At 38.1% G+C, this 13,451-nt stretch overlaps 2 protein-coding genes across 3 annotated transcripts; both read right to left on the reverse strand.

Annotated features, from left to right (window-relative positions):
• Positions 1–660: 660 nt before the first annotated feature.
• Positions 661–3,183, reverse strand: LOC102706479 (non-specific lipid transfer protein GPI-anchored 12-like). The gene is made up of 3 exons (XM_040524328.1): positions 2,551–3,183; positions 2,307–2,393; positions 661–1,015 (listed from the first exon to the last, which is right to left on the reverse strand). The coding sequence occupies exons 1-3, from the start codon at positions 2,948–2,950 to the stop codon at positions 885–887; spliced, it is 618 nt and encodes a 205-aa protein (XP_040380262.1). The 5' UTR covers positions 2,951–3,183; the 3' UTR covers positions 661–884.
• Positions 3,184–8,164: 4,981 nt separating this feature from the next.
• On the reverse strand, positions 8,165–11,481 carry LOC102707589 (ADP-ribosylation factor 2). Of its 2 annotated transcripts, none has more exons than XM_006654505.2 (7): positions 11,318–11,481; positions 10,648–10,808; positions 9,963–10,033; positions 9,521–9,640; positions 9,046–9,164; positions 8,623–8,704; positions 8,165–8,480 (listed from the first exon to the last, which is right to left on the reverse strand). In XM_006654505.2, the coding sequence occupies exons 2-7, from the start codon at positions 10,793–10,795 to the stop codon at positions 8,475–8,477; spliced, it is 546 nt and encodes a 181-aa protein (XP_006654568.1). In that variant the 5' UTR covers positions 10,796–10,808; positions 11,318–11,481; the 3' UTR covers positions 8,165–8,474. The 2 variants fall into 2 exon arrangements, with proteins under 2 accessions (XP_006654568.1, XP_015692748.1); XM_015837262.1 differs by having other exon boundaries at positions 11,314–11,481.
• Between the last annotated feature and the right edge of the window lie 1,970 nt (positions 11,482–13,451).

Genomic DNA, 13,451 nt, shown 5'->3' on the forward strand with positions numbered 1-13,451 from the left:
ACTTTATGTGTAACTACTTTTTAAAAGATTTTTGTATAAATTTTCTAAATAAAATGAATGTTTAAATATTGGATATAAAAATTAAAAAATAAAGTTATTATGGGACGCAGGTAGTACTCATCAACTGCGAGATTTTTGTGGTGAATCGTGTCACCTCTAACTTTGCAACTATGAACAGATAATATGTAGGTATAAATAGTACCATCTCTGTATTTTAGATATATGAAACTGTTAAATCTTATTCGGTCTTTGACTCTTTGGTGTACAAATTTCACCAGTATTTTTCTATTAGTATATAACGATAATAACTAATAATAGTATAATATCATAAAATACATATAAAGAAAATTCTGCCCGTATGAATTTACTGTTTGTAAATCAAATATATTTTACGAGCTACTAATGGTGAAAATTTCAAAAGTTAGATCGAAAGAAATCAACATCATCATATATTTAAATACGAAAATAAATACAAAAAGAGTCGTAAATAAGATGCATCAAGGATTTTTTTTCCCCCCTTTTCTGGCAAAGAGTGACGAGTAGAAGAAGCTTCATGCTGTTCTTGTGACAACATAAAACCAGAAAAAAGGTACCAGTATTTCTTGACGTGCCACTCTAGGTGGTTACATGTCCATGGCTTGTGAATCATCACATCAAACATATGAAGTACTACTACTGGTAGATAAGAGTAAGTATATACGTCCTTGCAAGGACAATGTCATGGAATCCAGCAAGTTTAATACATCAAAAGGAATTTAGTTATGCCTTAAAGAAAAAGGAATTAATTACGATCAGCAAAAGATCATACAACAAACAAACAGACGGCCACATCACCCCAGAAAACGATAACTAAGCACAGGAGAGAGCGCATGAATCAATCGATCCTAAAACATCCCGGCAACGACGGCAATGGCGGCGGCGGCGACGAGGTGGTGGTGGTGGTCGCCGGAGCGGCGGCCGGCGTGGTTTGTCGACGGCGTCGCCGTCGACGGCGGCGAGGCGAAGGGCGAGGTCCCTGCAGCAGATTGGAGTTGAGTTATTAGGTCACAGTAGTGAGGAGTGTAAGTACGTGACAGGCACATGAACCTAACGGCACGGCACGGCGGTGTCGAGCAATTAATCGCCATCATAAACTGTATAGGATGCCTTTTGTACATGGAGCAGCTTAAATGTGTATTCCTTTGTGATGCTATTATCATGAATAGTAGCAATTAACAGCAACGATTCGCTCCTTTTCGCGTCCGTGCTACGGTCCGTCGTAGAGCATCTTCAAAAAAAATTGTTAATATTTTGATTTTTAAAAATTTGTATTGGGTTAATCTAAAAAAATATTAGGCATAAAAATCATGTCCTCCTCCAACAGAAATCTAAAAATGACTAACTTATATTAAGAATAAGTATTTTTGTCCCAAATTTAGAGCAATAATTTTAAGACTTGTGTAAATATTACAAATGTTTTTAGAAACTGTTGAAGATATATTTTCTTGCTAAATTCCTAAATTTTAGTTTTATGGATCAATTTAAAATCTGGCCTCAACACGCAGTACACGGCCAACAGCCGGCAAACGATCAAAAATTTATCATCTTGGCTAGAATTAGATGCTACCATAAATCTTAGCTGGCTAAAAAAAAGAGGAGATTTGAGAAATTTGAAACGCAGAAGTTAGGAATTTGGGCCGGTCGATTCTCGCTGAATTAGAACAGTAGTTTGCCACAGTTTGCCAAATTGAAGCAAACTCAAAAGTTTTTAGCCAGAGGCTAGCTCGTCATACGTCATACAGAGGCCAGCCGATTAGTAGATCCGAAATTTCTAATATTTTGGTTTGAAAATTGTGAACCTTCTGGTTAAAGCCATAACCGGCAAACGATCAAAACTAAACTAGGCAGTATCATTCATATTAATTTGTAGTTCCAGCTAAGTCTAAATACTTCAAGAAGGCAAAAATGGCATTAAGCTACTCTCTATTCCATATTATATCATGTTTCAGTCCTGTCCTGTCTAGATTTATTAATAAATTAATGAATATGGTGTATATATATATATATATATATATATGTATGTATGTATGTATATATATATATATTCAAATTCAGAATTCGTATGAATCTATGAAATACTAGGATATATTCATTCAGATTTAGTAACTAGAGGTTATTTATTGTATATATGCGTTCCTCTCAACCCAAAATCACATATTAATAGCGCTAAAAAGCACACGATCAAAAACACTGATAATTAATAGCTTCAGTTTTCTTAAAGAGCAACCGAACAAATATAATTAGTGGGAGAGTACTCGGTTGATTACCAGGGAACTGTGGACCCTCACCGGAGGGCGAGACGGCCGCCGGCGACGGCGCCGGCGATGGGCCCATAGGAACATTGTATCCCAAAGCTGCAAATTAATTAATCTCCAAGATTAATTAGCACACAAACTAATCAAAACCAAAGTACTACTCCTCCTAGAAATTAAGTGATTAGTGGGGAGATTAAGAAGTGATTAGTGGAGAGATCGAAGCTATATATGCGTGCATGGCTAATTAATTATATACCTGCGCAGGTGGAGACGGGAGGGGTGGTGACGCGGCAGATGGCGGGGAGGGCGAGGGCGCGGGAGTAGTCGACGGCGATGCCGTAGGAGTCGCCGGCGCCGGAGAGGAGCTCGCAGAGGCACACCGGGTTGGACTCCACCAGCCCGGCCAGCTCCGGGCAGCACGGCTTGTCCGGCCGCCGCGCCCTGCTCCCGTTCTGCACGTACGTCAGGCAGTCCGACATGTTGAGCAGCGCGTTCAGGCACGCCGAGTCCAGCCCGCCGCCCCCCGCCGGCCCCGGCGCCGCCGCCGGCGACTGCGCCCGCGCCCCCGCCGGCGCCAGCGCTAGCAGCAGTAGTAGCACCGCCGCCGCCGCCGCAAGCGTCGCCGCGCACCGCCGCTGCATCGCCGCCGCCGCCATGGCTGTGGTCCCTGGGCTTTGATGGCTAAGGCCGGCTAGCTTGTGGGGTTCGTTGGGCGGTGGCAGCTCGGAGAGGAGTCGAATGAATTCGGTGGCCTGGCCGGCACGACGACATTATATAGCTGAGATTTTGATTTTTTTTTTCCTTCTTCGTTGCACCGAAAATGCACAACTCACACACGCCCCCACCGCATACACCTCATAAATGCATGTGCAATGTGTTCCTTTAACGTACTCTCAACAACACAAACGTCGTAAATCAATTCATGTATGTCGTATAGTTTGTATTGAGGCCACGTTCGGTTCACAACAAATTTTAGGAGAGAGGTCACATCAAGATATATGGTCATATATTTGAAATTTTAAATATAGTCTAATTACAAAATAAATTTCAGATTTCGCATCGAAACCGCGAGTTGAATTTTTGAATCTAATTAATTCATTATTAGCACATGTTGGTTACTACAGCAATTATAGTTAATCATATACTAATTAGGTTTAAAAGATTCATCTTACAATTTTCTCCATAAACGTGTAATTAGTTTCAATATTTATGTATATTTAATGTTTTATTTAGGTGGCTAAAGATTCGATGTGATGTTTTTGGGAAAAGTTTATATGAACTAAATAGGGCCTGAATTAAGTTTGTTCATTTAAAAAGACGTTGTAAATTTAGGGGAGTGTCGATAGTGTGCTGGTGAAGTTGTGGGTGCACGACTCTACATAGAGTGTTCAAATCCAAGTTACAGCTTTTTAGCGGAATTTAGTAATTTTAATGGTGTATTGTTGGTTACTGTTTCTTTGAGCATGCTTTAGAGCTGATAGCACATTCGTGGAGGTACGTATGGGCACGTATATTATGTACTCCCTCTGTATCATATTATAAGGTTTTCTGATGTTATCTAGATTTAACTATATATATTAATATATATATTTTATATATGTGTCTAGATTTATTTAATAAATCTAGACAAAATTAAAAAGTTTTATAATGTATTGTAGATACAATAGTAAAGAATGACATAGTAAATTTGGACTAGTTATATATATATATACGCATATATCCATGTAATTCATTGATCAGAAGCTCAACGCTCAAAGCAAGGGTCATGTAGATAGCTTTTGGCTGATGTATCATGATTCATGAGGACATGAGCCATCACTGTATATATCTAAAACGCATTTAAAAACAGAACGCGATTCAAGGATATCATATGAATGCATGCTTGCCGCATGAGGGGTAGGAGAGTTGTGCCTAGCTTGCTAGCTCGCATTTAATGAGCAATGCATACTGTTTCATGTAGGCCCATAGAAAAGACTTCGTCTAAATTAATATATATATATATATAATTTATATATATTTAAATTTACTAACATCCACATAAATCTAGATAAGGGTAAAATATCTTATAATATATTATAAAACAGAGAGAGTATTGGTCAGTAACGTATAGACTCCGTACAATGTCACGAGCGCGCGAGGGGCAGCGATGAGAGGGCGAGGGAGGGGTGGCGACAATACTCTTATCAATTGGACCGTTGGATCTAGTGGACTTCGAAAACATAAATTTAGTAGGCTCATACATTTCGGCATCCGGCTAGAAACGTCGCGGAGAAAAACTTTCTTATCTCCAGCCCCATAGTGGATGTTATACGCACGTCTTATAAATAGAATATAAGATGTGCATGTAACATCCAAACTTTATAATAGAAGCTTTGAGTTATGAGGGAATTCTCTGTATGCCACTAAAATTATACCATGTCCTTCTATGCCATGCAAAAAATCGAACTTTCCTATGTGCCATTCACTTAATTTTTTCTTTCTTACGTGCCACTGCAGTTAAGTTTTCCATCTAACTCCATTAACTTATTTTGCTTACGTTCCTTCTATGCCACTACATGCCAAATGACCCGAAACATAGAATTAAAAATTGGTATTTTTGAATAAAATTTGAAATTAAGACATCATAATTGAAAATTGATATTTTCGAATAAAATTTGAAAATTGATATTTTGGGATAAATTTGAAATGACCCGCAACCTAGAATTGAAAATTTGAAAAATATCAATTTCCCTACTTAGAAGTTTTCAAAGATTTTATGTCACTTTGTTTACTTGTTTAATTCTTTTCAGAGATTTAAAACCATTTTAGCTTTTGAAATTTTTTAAAAGGTTTAAAAAAGATACCCAAGCTGTGATAGTCAGAGACTGAGGTCAAATATTGTTCTTTAGTACTCTTCAAAGTAGGGAATTGATATTTTTCAAATTTTCAATTCTTTGTTACGAGTCATTTCAAATTTATCTGAAAATATCAATTTCCAAATTTTATTCGTAAATATCAATTTTTAATTCTCCTGTCTTAATTTCAAATTTTATTCGAACATATCTATTTTCAATGATATGTTTTGGGTCATTTGGCATGTAGTGGCATAGAAGAAACATAAGCAAAATAAGTTAAAGAGATGGATGAAAAAGTTAACGGCAATGACACGTAAGGAAGAAAAAAATTAAGTGAATGGCATAGAGGGAAGTTCGATTTTTTGCATGGCATAAAAGAAATTAGGTATAATTTTAGTGGCATACAGGAAATTCTCTCTAGAGTTATCTATGAAACCAAAATATACTTATACATAATGGTATCTACATAAATAAAATTTCAAAAATATATATATTAATCTAACTCTACGTGAATTATCTATGTCCACATGAAACTATACATGGCGTTCCCTAGTTGATTGCATGATTACATCAGTAACGCCCAATGTTAGTACTAGGAGGTCCGTCCACCATAAATATGTTGTCTTTGTTAAAAAAAGTGTAACATTCTTTGTTTCGTAGTATAGATTAAGGTTAAAAATACGTTAGCACTTCTCAATAAATAAGAAATGGATTAGGATAAAAATATGCGAGGATAAAATGAAAATGAAAAAAATTTTGGCTGAAAAGTAATTGATAAACCAAGTAATATCGTGAACTGTATAAAAATAATTACATTATAGTACAAAATATAAATTTTGATAATATTTATATTTTAAAATAGACGAAAATGTTACAATTTTGTTTTAAAGAAAAATAGTTATATTATGGGTGCAAGAGAATAGTCCATGAACAAGTACTGGGCTCAAGAGAATCAGAGTGAATAGTTGGCCCGTCACGTCACGTCACGTCGGATGTTAGCACACGGTTGGGGGCAGCGATGTGTAGTACTCCTATATACTAGCTGGCATACTTCTACATTCATGGTGCAGGCATGATCACCGTCTGTCCGTCCAATCCGGATTCTCCAGAAAAGTCACCAAAACACACGTCGAAGGTCTTGCGGCATAGCACCTCAACTTTGTTCTTGTTTAGTTACTATTTTTTTTAAAAAAAATATCACATCAAATTTTTAGACACTAAATAAAATATTAAAAAAAATTAATTACACAGTTATGAAAGAAATTAAGAGACGAATCTTTTGAGTCTAATTAGTCCATGATTAATCATAAGTACTACAGTAACCAACATGTGCTGATGATGGATTAATTAGGCTTAAAAGATTTGTCTCGCGGTTTCTAGGCTAGCCGTGAAATTTGTTTTTTCATTTATGTTCGAAAATCTCTTCCGATATCCGGTCAAACGTTCGATATGATGTTTTTGCCAAAAGATTTTTGGCAACTAAATACCACCTTTAAACACCGTGGCTACGATAAAAACCAGTTAGGTACTGTAGTATACGTGTTGTTACTGTAGCGATCAAATCGGAACTGTGTTAATTACAGATCAAATGGCTAAAAATATATTCAAAGTCACAGCACTATAGCTCTCTAGCTTCCCAATAGAATGTTAGAGAATCTCATTTGCTGTCCGTCCCACCGTGCTGGAGTGCTACTGCTACTGTGCCTCTCCAGCCGTCCAGCGTGCAGCTCTCAGCCGCTGCTGTCACGGTTTCCATTGGACTCAAGGCAACGTGCAGTAGTACATATTATTGGCTTGGTTGCACGCCGGAAAGAAAGCAACGGAATCCATGGTGTAGCTTTGGTTGCATATGCGAAAGACAGCAACAGAATTGTACCATCTCTTAGGGATTTTTCTCACCTTTTAATTGGTTTTTACATATGCGCTTTCTGAACGACTGAGTTATATATTTTTTAATGAAAAGTTTATACAGAAGATCATCAAATCATATTGCTAAAGTATATTTTAAATTTCATAGTAGTTGATTCTACCGTTTATAATATTCTCCTGGTCAAAAATATTTGTCGTATAGGATAAGATTTGGTTAAATTTTTAAAATTCTGACCATCAATAATTTTAAATGTTTAGTTTAAATACAAAACAAATGATAGACACATTCTCCTCGAAAGCTACTATCATAATATTATAAATTTATTAGATTTTATAATTTTATTTCAACGCAAAATTGCTCGTAGAAATTATAAAAGTTTAACCAAATCTTGTTATAAATGATAAATATTTTCGATCCAAAAGAGTAGTAAATAAATATTATAAAAATAGAAAATCTTTTTTCTTCTACCTGTTCTTAAACATATTCCGACAAGGTGAGACGACAAGGTGAGAGAAACATATCAGATGCCATGAGAGAAACATATCAGATGCCATGAGATGCCACCAAAAAAGACAAAACGTCATCTAAGCGGACATGATACTAATATGTTAGCAAGAAGCATTGTTCTACGTAGGATCCTAATTGCATCCAGGATATCCGCCTGGCCAGCAGACCAGGCCCAATCAAAGTTTTCCAAACCGCTAGTTACCCAACCCATTTTTTGGCTTTTTTATAGATTTAAGCCAAAATTAAATTTTTAATCTTAAAATTAAACTTAGATTTTAAGATTCTACATCATAACTTATTTTTCAGTCTTGCCTTTTAGATATTTATAAACACATATAAAGAAGTTTTATTTACAAATTATTTTTCATTTGCTCACAATAATACTGTGATAACCACGCTAACTTCAAACAAATTTTAAAAAACAATTCGAAGTTTTAATAAATGTTGTATGGTTAAGACCAAGGTACGGTAACCCCGTCCCCAGTGGTAAGGGGATGCGCTTAGGCCTCTTGGACCAAAATGCTTGCTTCACTGAAAATGATTGGTTAGAGACCAAAATGCAACAAAATCGCAGCTAAAGGCGCCGTCTTTAACAGAAAAGCCGCAGAACGGTCGTCACAAGACAACGGGGTATAAACTGGTCATGGACGGAGGATGGCTGCACAGAACAGGATGGATACGGTAACAATACGCTATGCCAAAGACAAGGTCAATACTACAACATCTGTGGCCAAGTACAGAGGTACAGAGGTCAGGCACCGTAAGCCTTTGGAGAAAAGCCAAACTGAAACACGCACGATTTTTAACACCCCACGAAAAACAATCTGATAGCTAGCTCCTTAGGGACCAAAAGAGCTCCAAAACATCCACATTATCTGTCATGACTATATAGTTTGATACGTAAAAAGGGCAGAGTTCACTCGGGATATCCGCCATATCTCCCTTTGATTAAAGCCCCGCCAAGATGCTTCAAGCCTATTTTCAGGAAATTAAGGGCAGGTCGTTAGTTGCGTACAAACATTTTGGGTAAAATATAATAATGCACGGTTAAAGCACTACGTAGATGCTCATTAAATTGATTGAATAATCCGACGTCAGCAACATGTAATTATCTCACCTTGTTGGCTATGTTGTTGGAAAGCCAGTCAAGTCCCTCGTACAACCCCTCACCAGAGGTAGCACATGTGCTCTGGATGTACCTGATGAGGTCATAAGATAGGAAACGAATAGTTCAGATTGCATAGATAGTTCAAATGGCAAACACTAATACTGGCTATTGTCAACAGTTGGACAATGTGAACCGACCGCTTTTGCTTGGTTAAAAGCTGGATAATGCATAGGACAAGGACTTAGCGCTTAAGTAGAATACATGAGCACCATTATGCAGGCAGCACATAGTAACCTTACCACTAAAAGACAATACTGCTAAGCATTTCTGTTTCAACACTAATATAGAGCACCTTACAGAAAATGCTATTACTGATCAATCGCAAAAACACTACATGCAGGCCATAAACTTTAACCGCAAAGGAAACCATACCAGTGCCGCTGGCGCAAGGAGTGCAGGCCAAGCTTGTCTGTGATCTCAGCAGCGTTCATGGCATTAGGAAGATCTTGTTTGTTGGCAAACACCAGCAGGACAGCATCACGTAGCTCATCCTGTAGCCACAACATGGCAATCAATCATCACATCACTGGAAAAGGCATTAAAATTATAACTTCTTGAACATCACATGATAAGCCTGATAGCAACAATAATCAAAATAGTATAATATAGAATGTACATTCTTCCATCAAAGTTGTGCTCTTTAGAAATTTCAAAGAGCTTTGGAACTGCATCTTATGATGTAAATTACCAATGGCAATCATCTATATTGACTAGAAAAGAAAATAAATTTATGCTCATTTATGCTCAATTCTCAACAACAGAATCTGACAAACCACATGGAATTTATTAATTATGTTTCTTAAAAAGAGTACAGGTAGATTTCTTTGAACTCTGATATTGTTAATACCTCATTCAGCATACGGTGGAGCTCATCTCTGGCTTCAACAACACGCTCTCTGTCATTGCTGTCCACGACAAAAATGAGGCCCTGGGTGTTCTGGAAATAGTGCCTCCACAGGGGCCTGATCTGTATTAACAAAATACAGTGTCAAACCACAAGCACATGTCAAGACAAACTATATTAGACAACAAAGCTATAAACATTTCAAACAATAAATTAATATGTATGTAACATAAAAACTTAGGCCTACATTCTAAACTTTTCACAAATTTGATTCAATAAAACAAATTCATCAGAGCTGATGTTAAGTTAATATGCTGCAGTTTGCATGCACTGTTTCTGATTATGTAAGCATATTAATTACAGGTAATTGACAATGCCAAACTATATAATATGAAACAAAAAATCTTCAAAAGTTTGTAGTTGGATCATAGACATTTTTTCTTACCTTGTCCTGGCCACCGACATCCCAAACGGTGAAGCTAATGTTCTTGTATTCGACGGTTTCAACATTAAAACCTGCAGTTCATAACAGAGTTTCAATCAATGTAAATGCTAGCAGATTATTTTTCAGTTTTAAATTCCTAAAATCAGATAATCGTACTATAATACTACATTGGCAAACTCAAAAGAGTGTTTTCAGGTTAAACACAGTGAGGTGAAACACATTGAGGATGGCACCTCGTTAATTCGTTTGTGCCTTGTAAGTCTTAACTATGCATCCTATGGAAGTCCACCTAGCATATAAACATTCTACATTTTACATGAAGTGGAATGTAAACACACGCACTTGAGATCAGCTAGAATGAATCCCACGATCGAAACAATTCTTATCATTAATAAGAAGCCAGTCCACTTGAGATCAGTTAGAACAAATCCCATGATCAAACAATTCTATTCTTATCATCTATAAGAAGCCAGCCTAAAAAAATAGTCTTGACTATAAAAAACTCTTCTGACCATTTATCTATTGCTGAGCAACTCGAGATAGAATGTTAATTATGCCCACACAGCCTAAACCTATGCTGTGGGAGAAATGGAGAGCGCGAGCTACCAATACCACTGAACTGAATTACAAAACACGACGTCACGATGGTACCCGTACATGCGTAGGATGTGGATTGGAAACGTACCGATGGTGGGGATAGTGGTGACGATCTCGCCGAGCTTGAGCTTGTAGAGGATGGTGGTTTTACCGGCCGCATCGAGACCGACCATGAGGATCCTCATCTCCTTCTTGGCGAAGAGGCGGCTGAACAGCTTAGTGAACGTGAGCCCCATCTCCGCTCCTTCCCTGAAACGAAACGAAAAGGAAATTATCTAGTCAAGATCCAGAGAGTCTCGCCAGATTTTTAAAAAACAGCGGAATCGAAGCAACCGCAGCTAGATCCGTGAGATCTGACGCCCGCGGCCCACAGATCTGCGAGGAAGGCACGCAGAAAGCGCGGCATCGGATCAGATTCGCGGCCAACCGAAGCGATTCCCCGCGCCCCCGGATTCCCCCAACACCAGCGTGGGAACGAAGCTAGATCGAGCGGAGCCGGTCAAACCGGCCAGACTCCCCCCGAATCAGATTCAATCAAATCCCCCAACCTATCGAATCTACCGAGAAAACCTAACCGATCGAGCCCCCCTCGGATCACCTCCACCCGTACAAAATCCACCCCCAAAATCGCATCGAGAAAAAAAACGAACCCCCCGAATAAACCAATCAAACCGAACCAGAGGCGGAACTGATCGGATCAAAAACCATCGAGATCAACCACGGAGAACTCGCGGGGGCGGGAGGCGGTGGTTACCTACCGAGATCGGCGATCTCCTCCTCTCTCTCTTCTCCTCCTCCTGCTTCACGACCTCGCGTGGCGGGGCTCTCTCGTCGGCGGGGGACGCGGCCGGATCGCAGGCGAGAGGAGGAGGAAATGGGCGGAGGAGAGGAGGGGAGAGAGAGAGAGAGGGGGGGGGTCATCGAGGTCGCGCGAGGGAGGAGGTTATATAGGAGACGGGGTGCGCCTGGGTCACCGGCAGGTGGGCCCACGTGGTTTGTGGTGTGTGGGGGCGGGGCTGGGGCCCTGCTGGTAGGTGGGGGCCCACCAAGTGTGCGGTACGCGTCGGTGGTCACTACGAACTTGTTCGCTGTTGTAAGTTGTAACCTCGTTGGTGGCTTGGTGTGTCTCGAATAATAATTGGCCCGAAATTGGCGCTAGGTCGAAAATACTCCCTTTGATTTTTGTAATTGAAATCGTTAACATTTTGAATTTAAGTTTGAATCTTCGTTTTGTTTAAAAAATTTCCAAACGAGTCACCCATTACCCTTAAAAAATTCGAGGAAGTATTTCGTTACCCGTTAACTTTTTTACATGTTTGGCTATTTGCTATTTAAATATTTTACATAAATATATAAACTATAGATTATAGTTAAAACATATTTAGTTTTAAATACAAATAGAACAAAATGGATTATGATTAGATAAGTTTTTTAACAAGATAAATTATTAAACGTGTCCTAAAAAAATCAACGACATTGTCTCTTAAAATACGGTGGGATTATAAGTAAAGATAGCAAATGTAGAGCTTAGGTCACGAGAATATCTAGTCGTAAAATCCAAAAATTGAACTAAGCCAAAAACTAGTACTAGGAAACCATATTTTCTGTATTCTCACCGATCAGCTTCTCAAAATTAGGTTTCTCCCCCTTAGACCTAGATTTTGATTAGCATATAAAAAGCTCTTTAAACTTTAAAAGACTACTGTAGATGTTTAGGAGGTTTAGTGGCTATTTGGATCATAGAATTTTTGAAGTCTCTTGTCACAACGGATGTTTGGCTGTTAGTTAGGAGTATTAAATATAGATTGATGACAAAATTAATTGCATAAATAAAAGCTATTTCATTAGACAAAACTTTTTAAGCCTAATTAATCGACGATTAGCAAATGTTTATTGTAGCACCACATTCACTAATCATGAACTAATTAGGCTCAATACATTTGTCTCGCGAAATAGTCCACAATATAGGGTGAATTTTATTAATAGTTTATATTTAATACATCTAATTAGTGTCCAAACATTCAATGTGACATAGACTAAAAAAGGCAGAGAGAGACAAACACCCCCTTAGCTATCCATCTAGCCATCCCCACCACCTGCACCAATTTACTATTAGAGCAACTCCAACAGCTCATCTATCACATCATCTATCCTGAAAATAGAGTATGAAGACTATAAATTAAGCTCCAACAGAACGGTCATCCTATCATCTATTTTTAGATGTCATCCATATTAGAAGAGAGAATCTTCATATTTGGACGATCTCTCTCCATCCTCCAAAGAGATACAGAGGATGTCATATATGGATGATCCAGTGGAGTACAAAGAGATATGAATGATGAAAATACTTTAGATGATCATCCAAATGAAGATATAGATGACTAAATTTAGATGAGCTATTGGAGAAGCTCTTAGGGTCCATCAAAGCACCTAAACTATAGCTGTGTTTAGTTTCTAAAAATTTTTGGGAGACAGGTCACATCGATTCGTACGGTGAAGCATTAAACGTAGTCTAATTACAGAATAAATTTTAGATTCCGCTTGGAAATCCCGAGACGAATCTTTTGAGTCTAATTGATTTTTGAGTCTAATTAATCTCGTGATCCCTGGATGTCGACTACTCCCTAATCAACTCAGATCCATCACCGACAATACTCTTCCAAAGCATCAGATCCATCACCGACAATACTCTTCCAAAGCATCAAACGGTGCCTACATATGCAACAATAAAGATACCATACGCTGAGCGCAAGTTCGTCTCAATTTGACTCATGTTAGCATAACAACAGTAATCAACCGAAACCATCAACTCATCAAAAAACACTTATTCAAACCACAAACCGTCAATTATTCATCATCAAAATTTATAAATCAACGCATTGATCTTACAAA

The sequence above is a fragment of the Oryza brachyantha genome, chromosome 5 (genome assembly GCF_000231095.2).
Source record: "Oryza brachyantha chromosome 5, ObraRS2, whole genome shotgun sequence".
Lineage (NCBI taxonomy): Eukaryota > Viridiplantae > Streptophyta > Magnoliopsida > Poales > Poaceae > Oryza > Oryza brachyantha.

Bases quoted from the DNA above. Each gene is read 5' to 3' on its own strand.
- LOC102706479 (XM_040524328.1), bottom strand. From the start codon at position 2,950: ATGGCGGCGGCGGCGATGCAGCGGCGGTGCGCGGCGACGCTTGCGGCG. The intron at 2,394-2,550 runs GTATATAATTAA...ATTAATTTGCAG, and splicing joins TCCCGTCTCCACCTGCGCAG to CTTTGGGATACAATGTTCCT. The intron at 1,016-2,306 runs GTAATCAACCGA...AATCTGCTGCAG, and splicing joins TGAGGGTCCACAGTTCCCTG to GGACCTCGCCCTTCGCCTCG.
- LOC102707589 (XM_015837262.1), bottom strand. From the start codon at position 11,480: ATGACCCCCCCCCTCTCTCTCTCTCTCCCCTCCTCTCCTCCGCCCATT. The intron at 9,165-9,520 runs GTATTAACAATA...TTGTGGCTACAG, and splicing joins TCCACCGTATGCTGAATGAG to GATGAGCTACGTGATGCTGT. The intron at 8,705-9,045 runs GTATGGTTTCCT...TGACCTCATCAG, and splicing joins TCCTTGCGCCAGCGGCACTG to GTACATCCAGAGCACATGTG.